Source organism: Trachymyrmex cornetzi, unplaced genomic scaffold (assembly GCF_001594075.2).
Source record: "Trachymyrmex cornetzi isolate Tcor2-1 unplaced genomic scaffold, Tcor1.1 scaffold412, whole genome shotgun sequence".
NCBI classification, from domain to species: domain Eukaryota; kingdom Metazoa; phylum Arthropoda; class Insecta; order Hymenoptera; family Formicidae; genus Trachymyrmex; species Trachymyrmex cornetzi.
Genome location: NW_017298876.1, coordinates 286,368 through 302,861, shown reverse-complemented (window position 1 = coordinate 302,861; position 16,494 = coordinate 286,368). Strand labels below are relative to the sequence as shown.

The 16,494-nt window shown below is 32.4% G+C and overlaps 1 protein-coding gene across 1 annotated transcript; it reads left to right on the top strand.

Annotated features, from left to right (window-relative positions):
* Positions 1–286: 286 nt before the first annotated feature.
* On the top strand, positions 287–14,401 carry SPARC (secreted protein, acidic, cysteine-rich). Its single transcript, XM_018512481.1, has 6 exons — positions 287–727; positions 7,093–7,175; positions 8,184–8,405; positions 9,163–9,381; positions 10,152–10,502; positions 13,968–14,401. The coding sequence occupies exons 1-6, from the start codon at positions 544–546 to the stop codon at positions 14,022–14,024; spliced, it is 1,116 nt and encodes a 371-aa protein (XP_018367983.1). The 5' UTR covers positions 287–543; the 3' UTR covers positions 14,025–14,401.
* Positions 14,402–16,494: the final 2,093 nt, after the last annotated feature.

The following is a 16,494-nucleotide window of genomic DNA, read 5'->3' as shown; positions in this document are numbered from 1 at the left end:
ATACTATACAGATTTTTCATTTTTTTCTTTATTTTATTAATTTTTTTAACCGACTGTCGATTGTGATGTATTGGAACTGTGATTAAAAATGCATTCCCCCTATGATTCTTCATTTTTCGTTACATTTTAATTATTTTCCTAACTTCAATTAAAATATCTACTCTCTGAATTCTTTAGTGTGGAATTTTATTCTAAAGAAAATTGAGCCAGTTTTGATTCACTCTCGAAAAGTTTTAGAGTACCATATTATTTTCAGAGCAAACTTATAACTAGGACAAGTTACAGATTGACTATGATATTAAGATTCATTATATTTGCTCGGACTGACACCATCCTTAAAGTGTTTTTTATCTGAATTTTTGCAAGTTATCCGAGTAAAACCCTTCGAGGGTGCCAATGTCGAAATTCGTCGAGACGAATGAGAACGTTTGAGATATCGTCGAGGTGATCGGTTGCGTGTATTGCGTAAGAATGTGACTGCGGGGCATACGCATACGACGGGAAGATCAGATGAGGGTGTAGGAAGAGAGAAAAACGCAAGAGATGAGATCATCTCTCCTCTCTGGCCGCGCGTTCCGCTCGGCGCGGCGCGGCACCGCGCCGCAATGTGCCTCGCGAACGCAGTCTGTACCGGTCCAGCGACCGATTTGGAGGGCTGTTCTTTTCTCAATCTTTCTTGCTGAAGAAGAGAAGGACAGAAGCGGTTTGCGAAGAAAGCCAACGCGAGGTACGGTAACCTTATAATTTTTCATTTTACTGCCTTGCCAAAATATTTTAAAAACTATAGTTTCTACGTTTAAAATATTTCCGAACACTATTCACTATTTTTATCGATTAATGTAATATATAATATAGTCCATTCAATTATCTATCCAATATATAGATCGTTATATTGTAGAAAACTGATTATGTTAACTATTAAAATATCTTGTGCGTCTTATTAATCTTAATACGTTTTAAAAGTATATTAATATTCCACACACACACACTAAAATAATTAAAATAATTAATCTAAATAAATTACATTTTTTTAAGAGCATATACGAGTTTATCATTTAATGTAGATTATAAGTATATATTATTCCTAAATAATAATAATGTTAACTTTTTTTAACACTTCTAATTTATACATTAAATTTTTTTAATTTAGTAGTAAAATTATTTTTTAGACGTTTATGTACGAATGAAGAATGATATTGTATTGTAGAATAAGCAAGTACCTGAATGTGTCTGAGTTGCGAAATGTATAATCACATAGGTATGGAAATAAAGAGACTGCCACTAGGTAGCTGGCAATCAGAATTCAAACATGAAAAGGGCCTTTATCGAAAAATCTCTTCATGAATGATTCTAGCGATTCTCTTATTTTAACGAAATTCCTTGAGCTTCTTGTAATAGAACTAGTTTCTGCCTCTCGAAGTTTACATCAATTTTTATCGTCAGATTGAAAGTGTCTTCATAGCTTGAGTAAAATAACTGAAGAAGATAAAAGTGATGTACTCCAAATAAAATTACCGCGATAAAAGTGTCTTAACCATATTAATTTTCACACACAGTGATTAATGTGAGTCACTTGCACACGAAGAACTGCATACGATAGACGTTTTATATCAGTGGGCGTACTCACAACTATAATACTTATCTCTTGTCATGTATTTCTCGGAAATCGTGTCCTTTCTGGAACGGAAATCTAACATCCTTTGTTCATTGAAGTGCAAATTAAGGAAAAGATGTGCCATTACATCTTACTATCATTTACTATAAATTCTCGCATTACGTTTAAAGTTACATTACGTTGTATCGGTTATTGTAATACCACAAAGTTATGAATAGAAAAGAAATTGCAACGAGTAACGTAAATTATAGGTTTGTTTTTATTCCTACACTAGAACTTTCTTTCTCGTTTTCGCCAAAAATCAAATATATCTATTTCAATTAAGTTCCAAAAATGTACCCTATATGGTTTAGCTGTAGAAAGCAGACTTTAAAAGTACGAAATTCATAATTTTCTATTAGATGTAGACTTAAAATAGAAGTGATGTCCTGTACTTGTTATTTCCAGTAGACCATTCATTCGACCTCTTCTCATGTCGCCATATTACGCCGCACGATATTCCGAGAGTTCAAGACTAAGATCGATAAGAAGACGCAAATTTATTTTTTAGTACTTTTTCTTCCATAATGAACGCACGCTTACATATAAGCTTACATATAAGAAGAATAAATATATTAAAACATTCTTTGGAAAGCAAGAAAGAATAACGAAAATAGATAAAGAGATTTCTATCTGTGAAAACATTTGCTCGAGCTCTACCTACGTCGTCGTATTACATACAATTTTTACAACAGTCTCTTACGTTCTCCAGTTCTTTTATAATCATTTTACGGATACAGATTTACGAGCAATTTTCCATTAGAATTTATACATATGCGTTCCATACATTTTATTATTCGTAATAATATCAAGTCATGCACATAAACTTCCGCTCGTCGACAAGCAGATTGAATGAGATGAATCGAATCAACGCATTTAACTGGAGTATCTCGTCGGCAAACTAGTTAACTTTTAATTCCGCGTTGGCGGAGCTGGCACATATAGGACTAATATAACGAAGAAACATTCATGATGTTCCCAATTTTATGGGATTAGGCGTTTTATGAACGTAATGACTGATTTAAAGTAAATAGAATATGAAATAAAATGAAATAAAAATAAAATTTTCGCAAGGATGACTCCATCTACATTGTTGTATTTTATTTCGATCGAAAATTCTGTTCCACTTCAAACGGTTAGCCACCTTTTTAACAATAGAAACGCGAGTATTTATTTTATTTTGTTTTATTTTTATATAACACATCCATTTATTCTTTTCAGAAGCTATAACCAAAAGCATTTTAGTATTTGTTTTATTAATTTTAATTTTAATTGATAAAATTCATGATTATTCTGCAGTTATTCACGCGTTGCTTTTTATTTCACTGCGCTTTGAATTGTACCCATTGCTGACTTGCGTATTATTAGATATTGTGTAATTTTGAATGTAATTGTAAAGAACCCGCGCTTATATTGATTAGTCCTTATCAAGTTTTGGACCATGCGATAGATATGTGAACTAGGGATGTGCGATCTTCGGATCGATTCGTCAAAAATCGATTTTTTACAAAAAGACCGCTTCAAAATAATTTTCTTTTGTTAAAAAAAAAAAGAATTCTTTACAAAGAGATCAGTTTAAGGTAGCCCCTTAGTCAGAAAAATTAATTTTTCGCAAAATAGATCGATTTAAGATCGCTATTGTCGTTTGGAAAGATTGATCTTTTAGAGATTGGAACATCTCTAATATACGAACTTCGTTGTTACGTGGAAAGGTAATAAATGAGAGCTGTGGAGGCCTGATTTTTGTTTTATTATAAAGAACCCCACAGTACAAAAGTTGCAGCAACAATGCTGCAACATTGCAACAATATTGCACGTTGCAGCAATATTGCAGCGTTATTGCAGCAATATTGCTGCAAATTCTGTGCTGTACGGGGAATTACATTTTCGTTCCTTTCGTCCACTTGCAGAAGCGTTTCGCCCACGTCGGCGAACCGCGCGATAAAAAACAAGGGGCCATGTGCCGCGATTCCTACGCGCGCGGTTGCGTTGGAGAACCAGCGTTTCCGGAGAAACCGCGCGACGCATCGCGGACGTACTTCGACGTCGACGCGACTCACGTTCTCCATATGGAGAAAACTCGAGACCTTAACACGTTATATATGGAAATCTTTACTCTTCTCTCGTTCAGTTCGGCTGTGCGGTTACGTATTATGTGGCGATCGATATAAAGAATTACGTAATTTTTTGAAATCGTGAATGCTCGATAAGATTAACTTCTCCGAATGTATACTACACGATTGATAATACACGATTACTGATTCATTAGTCGGTTTGGCAACGAAGAGAGCTATGAAAATTAAGCAATTTAAATTGGTAAATTATAAATGCGCAAAACGGACTACGTACACAGTGAGAGAGAAATGTACTAAATTTTAATAAATGTACTAATGTATTTATTTACAGAAGAGAAATATTTGTTAAATAAAAAATAATAATACTTAAATCAAATTAATGGTTCTTGTACTAAATAAATATATGTTTATATTTAGTACATATTCAACTGACACTATTCAAACAAATATTTATTAAAATGTAGTACATTTTTCTCTGAGTGTATTATTATTTTTTTTTTTACTTTATATTTGATCAAATCTTTTTACAGTTCATGTTGGTATGACTATAAAAAGATATTGTTCAGATCTTGAATAGAGATTTGGAAATAGCTATAATATATATATGTATTTAATACAAATATTATATTATACTATAGTATACATATATTATACATATATTATATCAGACGTATTTTTTACTTTATATTAATTTTTGATAAATTTTATCGAAAATTTTATTTAAAAAAATTATCTATGGGACAATTTAATATGAAAATAGATACGTGTTCACATAATGCACAAATATACTCTTTAAAACTTCTAGAATGAATCTCACTCTAAAGAGTGAAATCTCACTCTTAAAGATTGAAAATTGAGACAAGTTTCTTTTTCGAAACTAGCTTAATTTGTTTTCACTCTTTAGAGTGAGATTCCACTCCAAAGAATTTAGAGAGTATACAAACCGCGTTGATTTTGTATCTGATTCCAATTGTTTGTATCACGTGATCCCCATGGTTGGCGAAAAGCGAAGAAATGGCGCATGTTGTCCTCTGAATTCATGAGTTGATCGAAACGTTGACTCAACGAACTGTGAACATCTCATAAATACAATTGGATGGAACACTTGGCAGTAAGCCGAGTAACTGCGTTCATATAACAGGAAACACTCGTGTTTTATTAACCAAGCGCCTATACATAGTATTATTAGGAGAGATATTTATATTCCGTCGATATGTATAGATTGCAAATTTCACACATAACTACTTTTTCCAAGTTCATTCTCACTCTTTTTTATCCTTTAAACGACATATTGATTGTTTAATAAAATATCGAAAATAATATGTATAATCTAAATAAAAAAATTTTGAAATCTTATATCTAGCTTTTCAAGACGAGCTAGTCTTGGAAAAGAATTTCAATCTTTAAGAGATTTCATTCTTTAGTATAAGATTTACTCTAAAAATTTTAGAGAATATATATTTGTACATTGTATGGATCTGTTTTCACTAAATTGTGATCTCATCCAGATAGCACAGAATATTTAAGATAAATATTTATTATTATTCATTTTTTGAAATGTTATAAATATTTTATACGTATTTTATATAAAGCTTTATTCGAAATGTTATTAAAAGATGGACTAAATATTTAATGTAATATTTATGATAAATATAAATAAATATTTCTGTCGAGTATTTCTTATTTGAATTATAATGTCTCATTAAATATTTCCATAGCATTTACTACAAGATATATTTACAATAAATATTTCATAATATTTATAATAAATATTTATGATCTATGCAATTTGAGACCACAAAAATATTTACAAAGTATTTAAAATAAACTTTATAAATGTTTACAAATATTGTATACTGTCTGTGCACAGACAACTTTTTAAAATAAATTTTATCGAAAATTGTTATATTTTGATTTACTTAGCTTTAAAAGAATCTTATAATTATTGATACTTTGATTATCGCATGGATTTTTGTAATCGGTTTTATGACGCCACAATATTATTTTATATCTAACTTTAAAAAGTAAACATAAATTGGTATAATATGACTTAAGGTTTCATGTTTCTAAAATTATTTATGAAATATGTGTGTGTATTCAAATTAATACAAGAGAGGTGAACCTACATAGGACTTACATAAATATATCCAATTGGATGCACATGACGATCAAAGTATATTTGTATTTAAGTAATATTGCGTCTAAATAAAAGTTGCATATTAAACGTGGAGATTACGCGATCATGTAAATCCGTGAGTCTCGAACTCGCACAAATTTCATGGCGTTCAAATTTCACCGCTGACGAAGGCAACAACCGATTGCTGACGTTACATTACATGCTTGCGTCCTTCGTCATTATTAAACGACGCTGCAATTAAGTCGGCGACACGTAAACCGATTGTATCATCCGCGAAAGGCAACGAGAGCGAAGAGACGAGACGCCGCGTGCGAAGAAATAAAGACAGCGTCGTAATGAAGTCATATATATTAAAAGCGCGCTCGTGACTCGTGTCCGGATGTATCCGAAGCGACTTGATTTTCAAATATCTGGGTTATCGCTTCGTTGCTCCTATTAAGGTCTCGCGAGATTTATCTCTGGTCTCTCGCGTTGACCCGCGCTCGCGTTGATCGGTGCCATGCGTGCGTGCGTGCGTGCGTGCGTGCGTATTCGCATTACATCGTCGATTTTTTGAAATAATACGAGTTGATACGAGTGTCGCAAGGAAATGTCATTCGTCTTTCATGCCGATATCAACTGGAAACGCCGCGGCAATAAAGCATTACGCGCGAGAAATGATGGCTGATTTATTTACACGTTCAGACCTGCTTGCACCCGATTTAGCTCAGGGATATTAACCCCTTTCGACGCACCGAGAAACTTGAATCTATTCCGAGAAAAATCTCAACTTTTCTACCAGCTGCTTTCGCGGCGCATACAGAATTCGGGAGCTTTCCAAAGTTTTTTCGATGAATGGCTCCTCGAAGGATAGAATCCGATCGTCAAATAGAGCTCTCGCTCGATTGATAATAATCCGAGTTTCCAGGGTCTTACTTAAGAGGGAAGTAGAGGACGAAAATAGTTTACGTTAAGTCCTCCTTCCTGAATCGTGGTGGTTAATTTGATCAATTACGCGAGCCAAACTTCTCCAGAGCGACTTATGAAGATATGATATATCCTACAATGAATGGGTCGTAGTTTACGAGGCTTGTAAATTGCCAGTAACGGGAACGTGTCTGAAATCATAAAGATACTACTGCACTCTGGATGCTATCAAACTTCGTTAAGATTGAGATCATTCTACTTTAGATCGATTATTTTAAAAGGAAGGCGTCTTGCATATACTCATCATTGATTTATCACAGGGATCGCAATGTCGATGAAGTTGCAGCTGCTGTTGGTCGCGTTGCTGGTGGCGGTTCTAATAGTGGACGTGTCATCTGCTCAGGTATTATTATCTTTTAATGATACATATCGCGATATAATTTTTTCGATCTTAAAATCGTTATACTCAAAATTATCCTAACCAAACGAGAGAAATCTACATAATAAAAAATATTTAAAAAAATTGTTTAACTAGAAGAATTAAACTACTCTTAATAAATATATGTTTGAATAGTTTTAAGTAAGTATTTACTAAATGTATATAAACAAATATTTATTTTATAGAAATTATATTAATTCGATTTTTTTAACTATCATTTTTTGATTGAATAAATATTTATTACTTAGTATTTTTTATATTTTTTGAAGTATGTTTTTAAGATCTTTAAATTATTTTTAATGCAATAGCGCTCAAAAGTAATTTGTAGGGCTGTTTTTCAAATGTTCGAAATATATGAAGTTTATTTTATTGAGAATAGATATTAGAATACATGATTTTTAACTTTAAGCAAGTAATATGAATTTCCTTTACTTAAAAGTTCTTTCATTTAAAAACTAGGAATTTTATAAAATATTTTTGAGCACTACTGTAAATTAAAGTATAATATTTTTTAATTTAATTCCTTAGATTCCGTCTAAATTTTTTGTTAGCATTTCTCTGTGTGTAAACAATGTAAATGTTACGGTTTAAAACTTTTAAAATAAATTTCATTCCAAAGAGTAAAATTTTACTCTTAAAAATTGAAAATTGAGCTACACTTTCAAGACTAATTCAATTTTCATTTTTTAGAGTAAGTCTCACTTAAAAAAACTTGGAGAGATAAATAATGGTGATAATGCTAAATACAACACGTTTATAGAAAACAGATATGAACTTGAGTAACTCAAATATTGTGCACTACAACGAAAAATTTTCAAAGTTTTCTGTTTCTTGGAAAAGAAATGACAACGCGAGAAGTACGGAAAACTTTCAACAGTATTCTACTCGCTTATTTTCTATCGTTAAAAATATTACAAAGTACGAAGCAGGGAGAAAGAAAATTAATCGAAGTTTATATTAATCGATTCCTAGCGCAGACGAAAATATCGGCGTCGCACGACCACGACAGAGGCACCCGTGCAAGATGAGATCATGAACATGCTGGAAGCTGACGAAATAGCCGAGGAGGCGGCGACGGCGGAGGAGGCTGAGGTCATTCTTGAAAATGGCAGAAACGAGGTTGGATCGAAGCAGCAGCGTTTGCTCCAGGATCCGTGCATGGACAAGCATTGCGGCGCTGGTCGTGTTTGCAAGGTTCGTCGACAAAGCTCTCTTTTATTCATGAATCAATATTAATTACTTTATATTGTTATATATAATATATATATATATGAACAAGGCGATCAATGATGACGTTCCGCGTACAGTTATACACCCAAAAACAAAAAAAAAACAACTAATAAGAAATGACAATTAAAGGCCCATTACGATCTTTAATGCTTAAATAATTCAATGTGAATTTGTACATACTATATATGTATTAATAAATAAAAAAAACTTAAGATTACTTTCTGACATTCATCTACACTGAAAAAAAATCTTCATTTCAAAAAAATATTTCTTTGCTCATATTCAAAAAAATTATTTTCATTTCAAAGAAATAATTTTTTTGTAGAATTGAATTTAATCTTCTCTGTCAAGATTCGATCCATAAATTTCAACGTTTATTTGTTTATTAATATTTATATTTTTGTGGTTTGTCAACTTCTAATAAAATAATGTATGCTTAATGCAATTAAGGCGTTTCTACAAATGTAAATTAACTTTAATTACGATTCAACTTACTTATCATCTTTTTCTGGTTTTAAGAATTAGAAAAATATGAAAAATATGAATAGTTTAAATTAAATCGAGATTAAAATTGATCTACATTGATAGAAATGGACATAAGTGCCGAAGGTGAAAATAAAAGAGATACATAGAGATTGGGTTTGAAATGTGAAATAAGAATTTTGTTCTCTCTTTAAGACAGACAGGAATAAAAAGGAAAGTGAAATTTCTTCGATTTTAGAGTACGGAGGAGGGCACGGCCGAGTGCGTTTGCGTGGAGCTTTGCAACCAGGAGGTCGATCCGCGTCGCAAAGTCTGCAACAACTACAATGAAACCTTCGGCAGTGACTGTGAGGTCTACCAAGCGCGTTGCTTCTGCGACACTGATGACGCCAGGTGCAGAGGTCCCGACTATCAACATGTCCACATCGTATACTATGGCGAGTGCCGACAGATGCCTGTAAGTATCATTCTGTCACAGGTGTGACAGAACGCTCCTTATGCAATAAAACCGTACATTATTTTTACACAATAAATTGTAGTCACACAACATTTTTCCGTCTGTTAACTCGCGTATCTATCTCAGTGATTTCCGACTGAAAACAACTTTAAACTTTTAGAGCTAACTTAGAGGTCTATTGTACTTATTCAATTATAAATTTCTTTGTAAAAAAAGTCGAAAAATTTAATTTTTTTTATGTTCATCTATAAATTCGTATTATTCTTATTATTAAAATATCCTCCAACTGAAAAAAAGATTGACTGCTGCAGCAAATTAGATAGTAAAATATGGCACAGCATTTTTAATTGACTGCTGCATCGAATTAAAAATGCTATGCCATATTCAGTTAATCTTTTCTTTTATTTTTTTATACGAGTTGTTTTGATTTCTTGAAATTAATTAGTGCCTTTTAATTGACATAAATTAAATAGCTCAGAAAACAATTTAAAATGTCTTATAATATGATGTCTAAAAAATGTCTTAAGACGTCTTAGTCTCGATCCACAATCTTGCTTTAAGTTTGTATTTTGAACATATTATTCCCGAGAGGTTTTATATACATATAGAGATTGAGCGTCAGTAAATGTTACATATTTGGTCATCAGCTCTGTAGAGAGTTAAAAATAAATTATTATCAACGATAAAATATGAAAAACATGTATGTTTTCAAAGCGCTTTTCGATTACACGGTACATTTATGTATACACAAAATTCTTTAATGCGCGCAGATGTGTAAGGAAGAGGACATGGCCGACTTTCCCAGGCGAATGCGCGACTGGCTGTTCAACATCATGCGTGATTTGGCAGACCGTCAAGAGTTGTCATCGCATTATCTGAAGATGCAGCGCGAAGCTGAGACCAATCACACTTTACGCTGGACGAACGCAGCTATCTGGAAGTGGTGCGACCTGGACGGCCACCCACATGACCGATCGGTATCTAGGCACGAGCTCTTCCCGATTAAGGCGCCCTTGATGGCCCTCGAACACTGCATCGCGCCCTTCCTCGATTCCTGTGACATCAATAATGATCACAAAATCACGCTGGTTGAATGGGGCAAATGCCTGCAACTTGACGAGGTATCTCTTCCTTTTTCTTACTTTTCTCGAGAATAATTTTTCTTAAGAAATATTAACAGGATATTAATCCTTATATTATACACGATGATTTTCCGAATCTACTGTGCACACGAGATTGGTCATTCATTTTAACAAATATATAAATATTATTAACCCTCAACTTCGCCGGTAAAATCTGGCCACATCCGTGGGGTAGTTCTGTACTCCAAATTTTAATAAGAGGTTTAACTGAAACGCAAATTAAAAAGTTAGTGTTTGTTTGGTCTGATATAATAAATAAATATTCTGAAACTAAAAAATAATTATTTATTACAAACATAATAGAAAATAAAGTTTGTAGGACTCAAATCAAAATAAAGATTTTCTTCTAACTTTCAACAAGGTTAACTTAAGGATATCATTTTATGATAATAACAGTAATCTTAGATTATAATTCAGTTTTATTTCAATCAGTCTACTAATGAACTTTACTAGCAACTTATTGACAAAATCTATAAAGAAAAAAAATCACCATCAACTTTGAAAGGTTAAAAAATAATCTGTTTTGCCTTTAGTAAGAACATACGTTACACATTTGATTATAAATTACAGTCTATGTCTATTCATGCACAACTGACATATAATTCTGAAGAAGTATGGCGGCATTTTAAAAGAAAGATTTAATTTTTGTAAAAAAAAATCTGTTACTTTTTTGTTTATAAAAATTGAATTTTTGTTGTAAAAACTTAATTCTAGTTCATGCCATGCGCAAAAGTGTTAGGATCAAAAGGAACAAGAAACCAAGATGCTATCTTAATTAATTTTTTAATTATCACTTCCATCAAGTCAAAAAATATAATTTCGAGAAAAACGCGTTTAAAGTTATTTTACTTTCACTTTATTCATATTTACCAATAGTTTCAATGCACTTACGATTATATTCATACAGCAACACCATATGGGGCCATATAATAAACCTTCTTCTTCTTCAAAAAATTCAATAGAATCTTCAAAGACTAGACTACAACCGACATCTATTGGTTTTCTTTGAATTACGACCTGAACAGGATTTACAAACGCTGTTGCGCCGGCAAGTGTTTGGAGGATCCACGCGCCCTTACATATTTGAACTCGTAGTTCCATTAATATTACGAATTTCAAAAAATCCTTTTACAAGAGAGAGAGAGAGAGAGAGAGAGAGAGAGAGAGAGAGAGAGGATATTCTACACACTTGTAGAAATAAAAATCAGCAAAAAAATTGATTTTTGGAAGCCGTCAAAGATGGAAGCCCCCTTAAGGATTAAAATCTTGCAGATTCTTTATACCAATTTTATTTTTATGACACAGAAACTTAGATTTGTCTTCTAGACGTAAATGCGTTATATGTGCATTGCTCAAACTGTTTCGCAAATATTTTGATATAAGATGTGTCATGATTGTATTATATTCTGTGATATATATTTATATAAATATGCATATATTTAACACATGAATACGATTATCGTATGTACATAGAATTTGTAAAATAAGGATTTGTGACTTGTTAATTAACCACAGATATATACATACAAAAAGTAAGATTGGCGATGAAACTATAACGGTAAAATAATCGTTCGTTCTGAATTATAAAATAGTAATATATTTTTTGCTTTTCAGCGACTATGTAAACATGTAATTTTTTACTTTGTATGCAGTTTCTTAATTATATAAATATGGTTTTATATTTAATTTTTTGCGAGCAGCAAACATCTCACAGCTTTACGTTTTGCAAATTATATATTCTTTTGAGAAATGTTACACTATTTATATAACGAAGAAAGAAAAGAGAGATAAAAAAAATGTTTCTCTCCTCTCAGGAAAACAAATGAAAAAAGAATATCTTGGCACGGACTTTTCATTAACATTTTGTGATCAGTATAAAGTTTCTGTATTAACAAACAGAATATTTTTTGTTACAATTGTAAATGCACTGATGAAAACGTTCCGATTAAATCAATAAAAAGGCCCAATAAGAATGGCATTTTAATGAGAATAAAAAGAATTTTTGATCATACTAACATAGGGTTGTCATATTAAAATTTTCAAAAGAGCTTATTAGCCGAAAATTCCGGACATTTCTTCAGCGCAGAATATTATACTTATGACCAATACTCATTATTCATACATAAAATATAAAGAGCATTCAGTCATTTAAGTAACAGCTTATTTGTAGAGAGCCCATTACATTTGTCTTAAATATTATATAGTCTTAAGATATTATAAAGCGGTGTCTATAATGAGATTTTAAGGCGTAAATTTTAAGTTTTAAGCCTTAAAAAATTGACTAATCATAGTCGATTATTTACCTCACGTTAAACTATGACTGGTCAATTTCTTACATAAGGCTTAAAGCTTAAGATTTACGCCTTAAAATCTCATTGTAGATGCCAGAGAGTTATATTATTTTTACCCAGACAGCAAATAATGTTAATAAAATATTTACAAAATATTTTATAAGTAACATTTATTTTTAATATTTCGTAAATATTTTTGTGATCTTATATTGGACAGATCATAAATATTTATTATACTTAAATATTATGAAATATTTATCGCATGTATATTGCAATATGTAAATGTATCCCAGACAGTGCAGAATATTTATGATAAATATTTATGATAAATATTTATTACTATTTATTTTTTGAAATGTCATATAGATATTTTATACATATTTTATATAAAGCTTTATTTGCGCGAAATATTATTAAAAGATAGACTAAATATTTAATGTTATATTTATAAATATATTTATAAATAAAAATTTCTAATAAGTATTTGTTACTTGGATTATAATATCTTATTAGATATTTTTACAGCATTTATTACAACATTTACGATAAATATTTCAAAACATTTATTTATAATAAATGATCTGTGCAATCTAAGACCATAAAAACATTTACAAAATATTTAAAATAAGTCTTATAAATATTTACAAATATTTCGTAAATATTTTATAAATTTTGTGTACTATCAGAGGTGAAAATACTTAATAAGACATTATAATTCAAGTAAAAAATATTTACTAAAGATATTTATTTATATTAATCGTAAATATTATACAAAATACGTAGTCTATATTTCAATAATGTTTTCGAATAAAGCTTACATGAAGTATATATATAAAATGTTTATATAATATTTAAAAAAATAAATAATAAATATTTATGAACATTTATTATAAATATTCTGTGCTATCTGAGTAAGACTTGAATAAAATAACTAAAAATTCTATGTCGGATTCATCAAAACATTATTCTTGTTAAGTCCTTTTGTTAGTATAATCAAGACATTTTTCTCCGTATGATATGAAAGATGCCTAAAGAAATGTTTGAAGAGAGATCAAGCCCATTTTATATTTGACGAAAACATTCAATTAACATTGAATAATTTTCTCAATTGTAATGTCAATAACGATAATAACGATAATAACGACAATTTCAGGACGACATAGAAGACAAATGTGACGAGCTAGCGGAGGCAAACCAGGAGCAATACTAGAGAATTCAAGCCGGGATCTGAAGCTGACTTCGCCGTACCGTTGTGATAGCAAAACTATCGTTTAAGCTATTACCTATTGTTAAAAAATTTTTTGCGAGAGATATACTCTCTTTCAATTAGATCTTGAAAATTTGAATCACATGATATCTTGCTGCCGCAACGTACTGCGCTTGAAAAGTTCAGAAAAGTCAGCATAAGAAGGACAACATTAGCGCGAGCGACGCGGGACGGACGCGAGGCGAGCACAATAGCGGACGGTGCGGCGCGACGAGCGGGATTCGGGAACAGTCGGGGTGGACGCGAAGCGAAGGACGCAGGTGACGCGCAGGGCGGGGTAGGGCAGAGGAACGGAGAGTCGGCGAGAGACGGCGGCTGGGTAAAAATGGCGGGAAAAATCCTCGCCATCGCGCGCGCGCGCGCGCGCGCACGGACGCGCCAGCGCGCAGGTCCCGCGCGCATCGACGAGTCGATACCGCGCGGACGAGAGAGGCATCGTCGTCGATGCTGATACGGCACCCGAGGCCCGCCGACATTGCCGACAATTAACCGACATCAAACAACTCGACGCTCCAACAATACAGGAACTCGGGCGCAGTCATTATCGCCCGAGACGACGGAATTCGCGATCGCGAGCCTCTCACGGCCCGATCCGGCAGGGAGAAATTCGAATTTCCGCGTAATCGAACGCCCTCGCTCGTCGATCCTCTTCGATACTTGGAATCACATGATGCAATTAATTCGAATTTAAAGCGTCAACTGAATGCGATACGTGATTCACGAGTAGACGTAGAAAATTTCCGCTCGGGAACAAACAGAGGAATCTATGGGAAACAATTACGAAAGCAATTTCTATTACGAGCATGAGCATCATTCGGATAATTTGAATTCGAATAATACGAAAGTGTATCTCAATTATGAACGTATAAATGAAAACTTGCTCGGGCTGCGGATAGAAAGGATGCGTCATCCGCCGCTCGAAGAGAGAAGCAGATTCGTTCGTATAATATGTTCGTACAATCGCGAGGCTAAAAATAAACGCAGCAGGGTATTTTATCGACGAACGCGCAGATTCCGAAATGTTTGAATAGCGTCACGGGGGGGTGGATATTTACATCATTACTTGCCATTTCATAATCACTCCATCGAAAATTCGCGAAACGTTCGCTTCGCCGTCCGACAATCAGCCATGTAAAAACTTGGATAAAACATGGAAATTCTTCCTCCGAGAAAGGATATTGCCGGTGTGCTGTATTATCATATCGACATGAAAATGGCCGACTCGTTCGTACTCCTTATAGTATAATTTTTGCAGCCTTGTAGCGCACGATTTTTCTATATGTGACTTTTTGTAATGAAATCACTGCCTTTTTTCGTCAATAAAGAGAAATAATAATAGTATTCGAGTTTTCTTTGTGATGTCATGTAATACACATCTCTCTCTCTCTCTCTCTCTCACACTGCCATTTTTTCGAGCTCATAAATATATTATCTTTCCTTTTCCTGTGTTGTTAGGGTCACATCTGTTTAATTAAACTTTAATTTAATGTTAATTATTACAGAATATTTTACAACAGACGTTTATCATTTTATATTTTTAGATTTATTAAACGTAATTCTTCCGAAACGTATAAATTAAGATATATCTTTAATTAACAAAATATAGCTGTATAAATTAACGTAGGTATATATATTGTTATACAATGATCTTATATTACCGACATATATTTCAACGATAACGTTTCGCAAACATATCGTACCGCGAGGATGCATGATCGAAATACCGTTGTTGAGAAAATACAATTGTTATACGATATTATATTGACTTTACGTGTAAAGAACACGGTAGTTTGTTTACGATGTAATTCCATCTGATGCACAACTGTGAATTTATAATCAATAATTTATACATGCATTAATGTATACATTATTTCGTGCTCTGCTTTTATTATTCCTTCTACATATGCATAAAAATCAAAAATATATCCCAAGCAAAACAAATCATGTTGAAATGACGTTACAATGAATCATAACTAAAAAATAAATTTTAATAATGACATTTTGATGTCACGACAATAAATTGTTCCGCTTGGGATTGTAAAAGAAATTGTTTTGTATATCGCAAAAAAAGAAAGAAAAACACGATGACTGATATATGGAAGGAAAATGAAATGAATTCTAACGTATTTCGTATGCCATATGTTTAACAACGTAGCAAACATAGCAAACATAATACTGATCGCTACATATCTCATTGCAATATATTTAAGATAATTATAGAATCGTCGTCGGTTAGAACATTTGATCTCTTGATAGAATGACACGCGCGAATGCGTTACAACAAACGTATCGTTTTTATGCCTCTGTTTACTTGATTTTTATTCATACGACCCATCGCCGACGAAACGACGAGGCGACGCGACGTATGTATAACATATACATAGAGATATATGTATATATATATATATATACA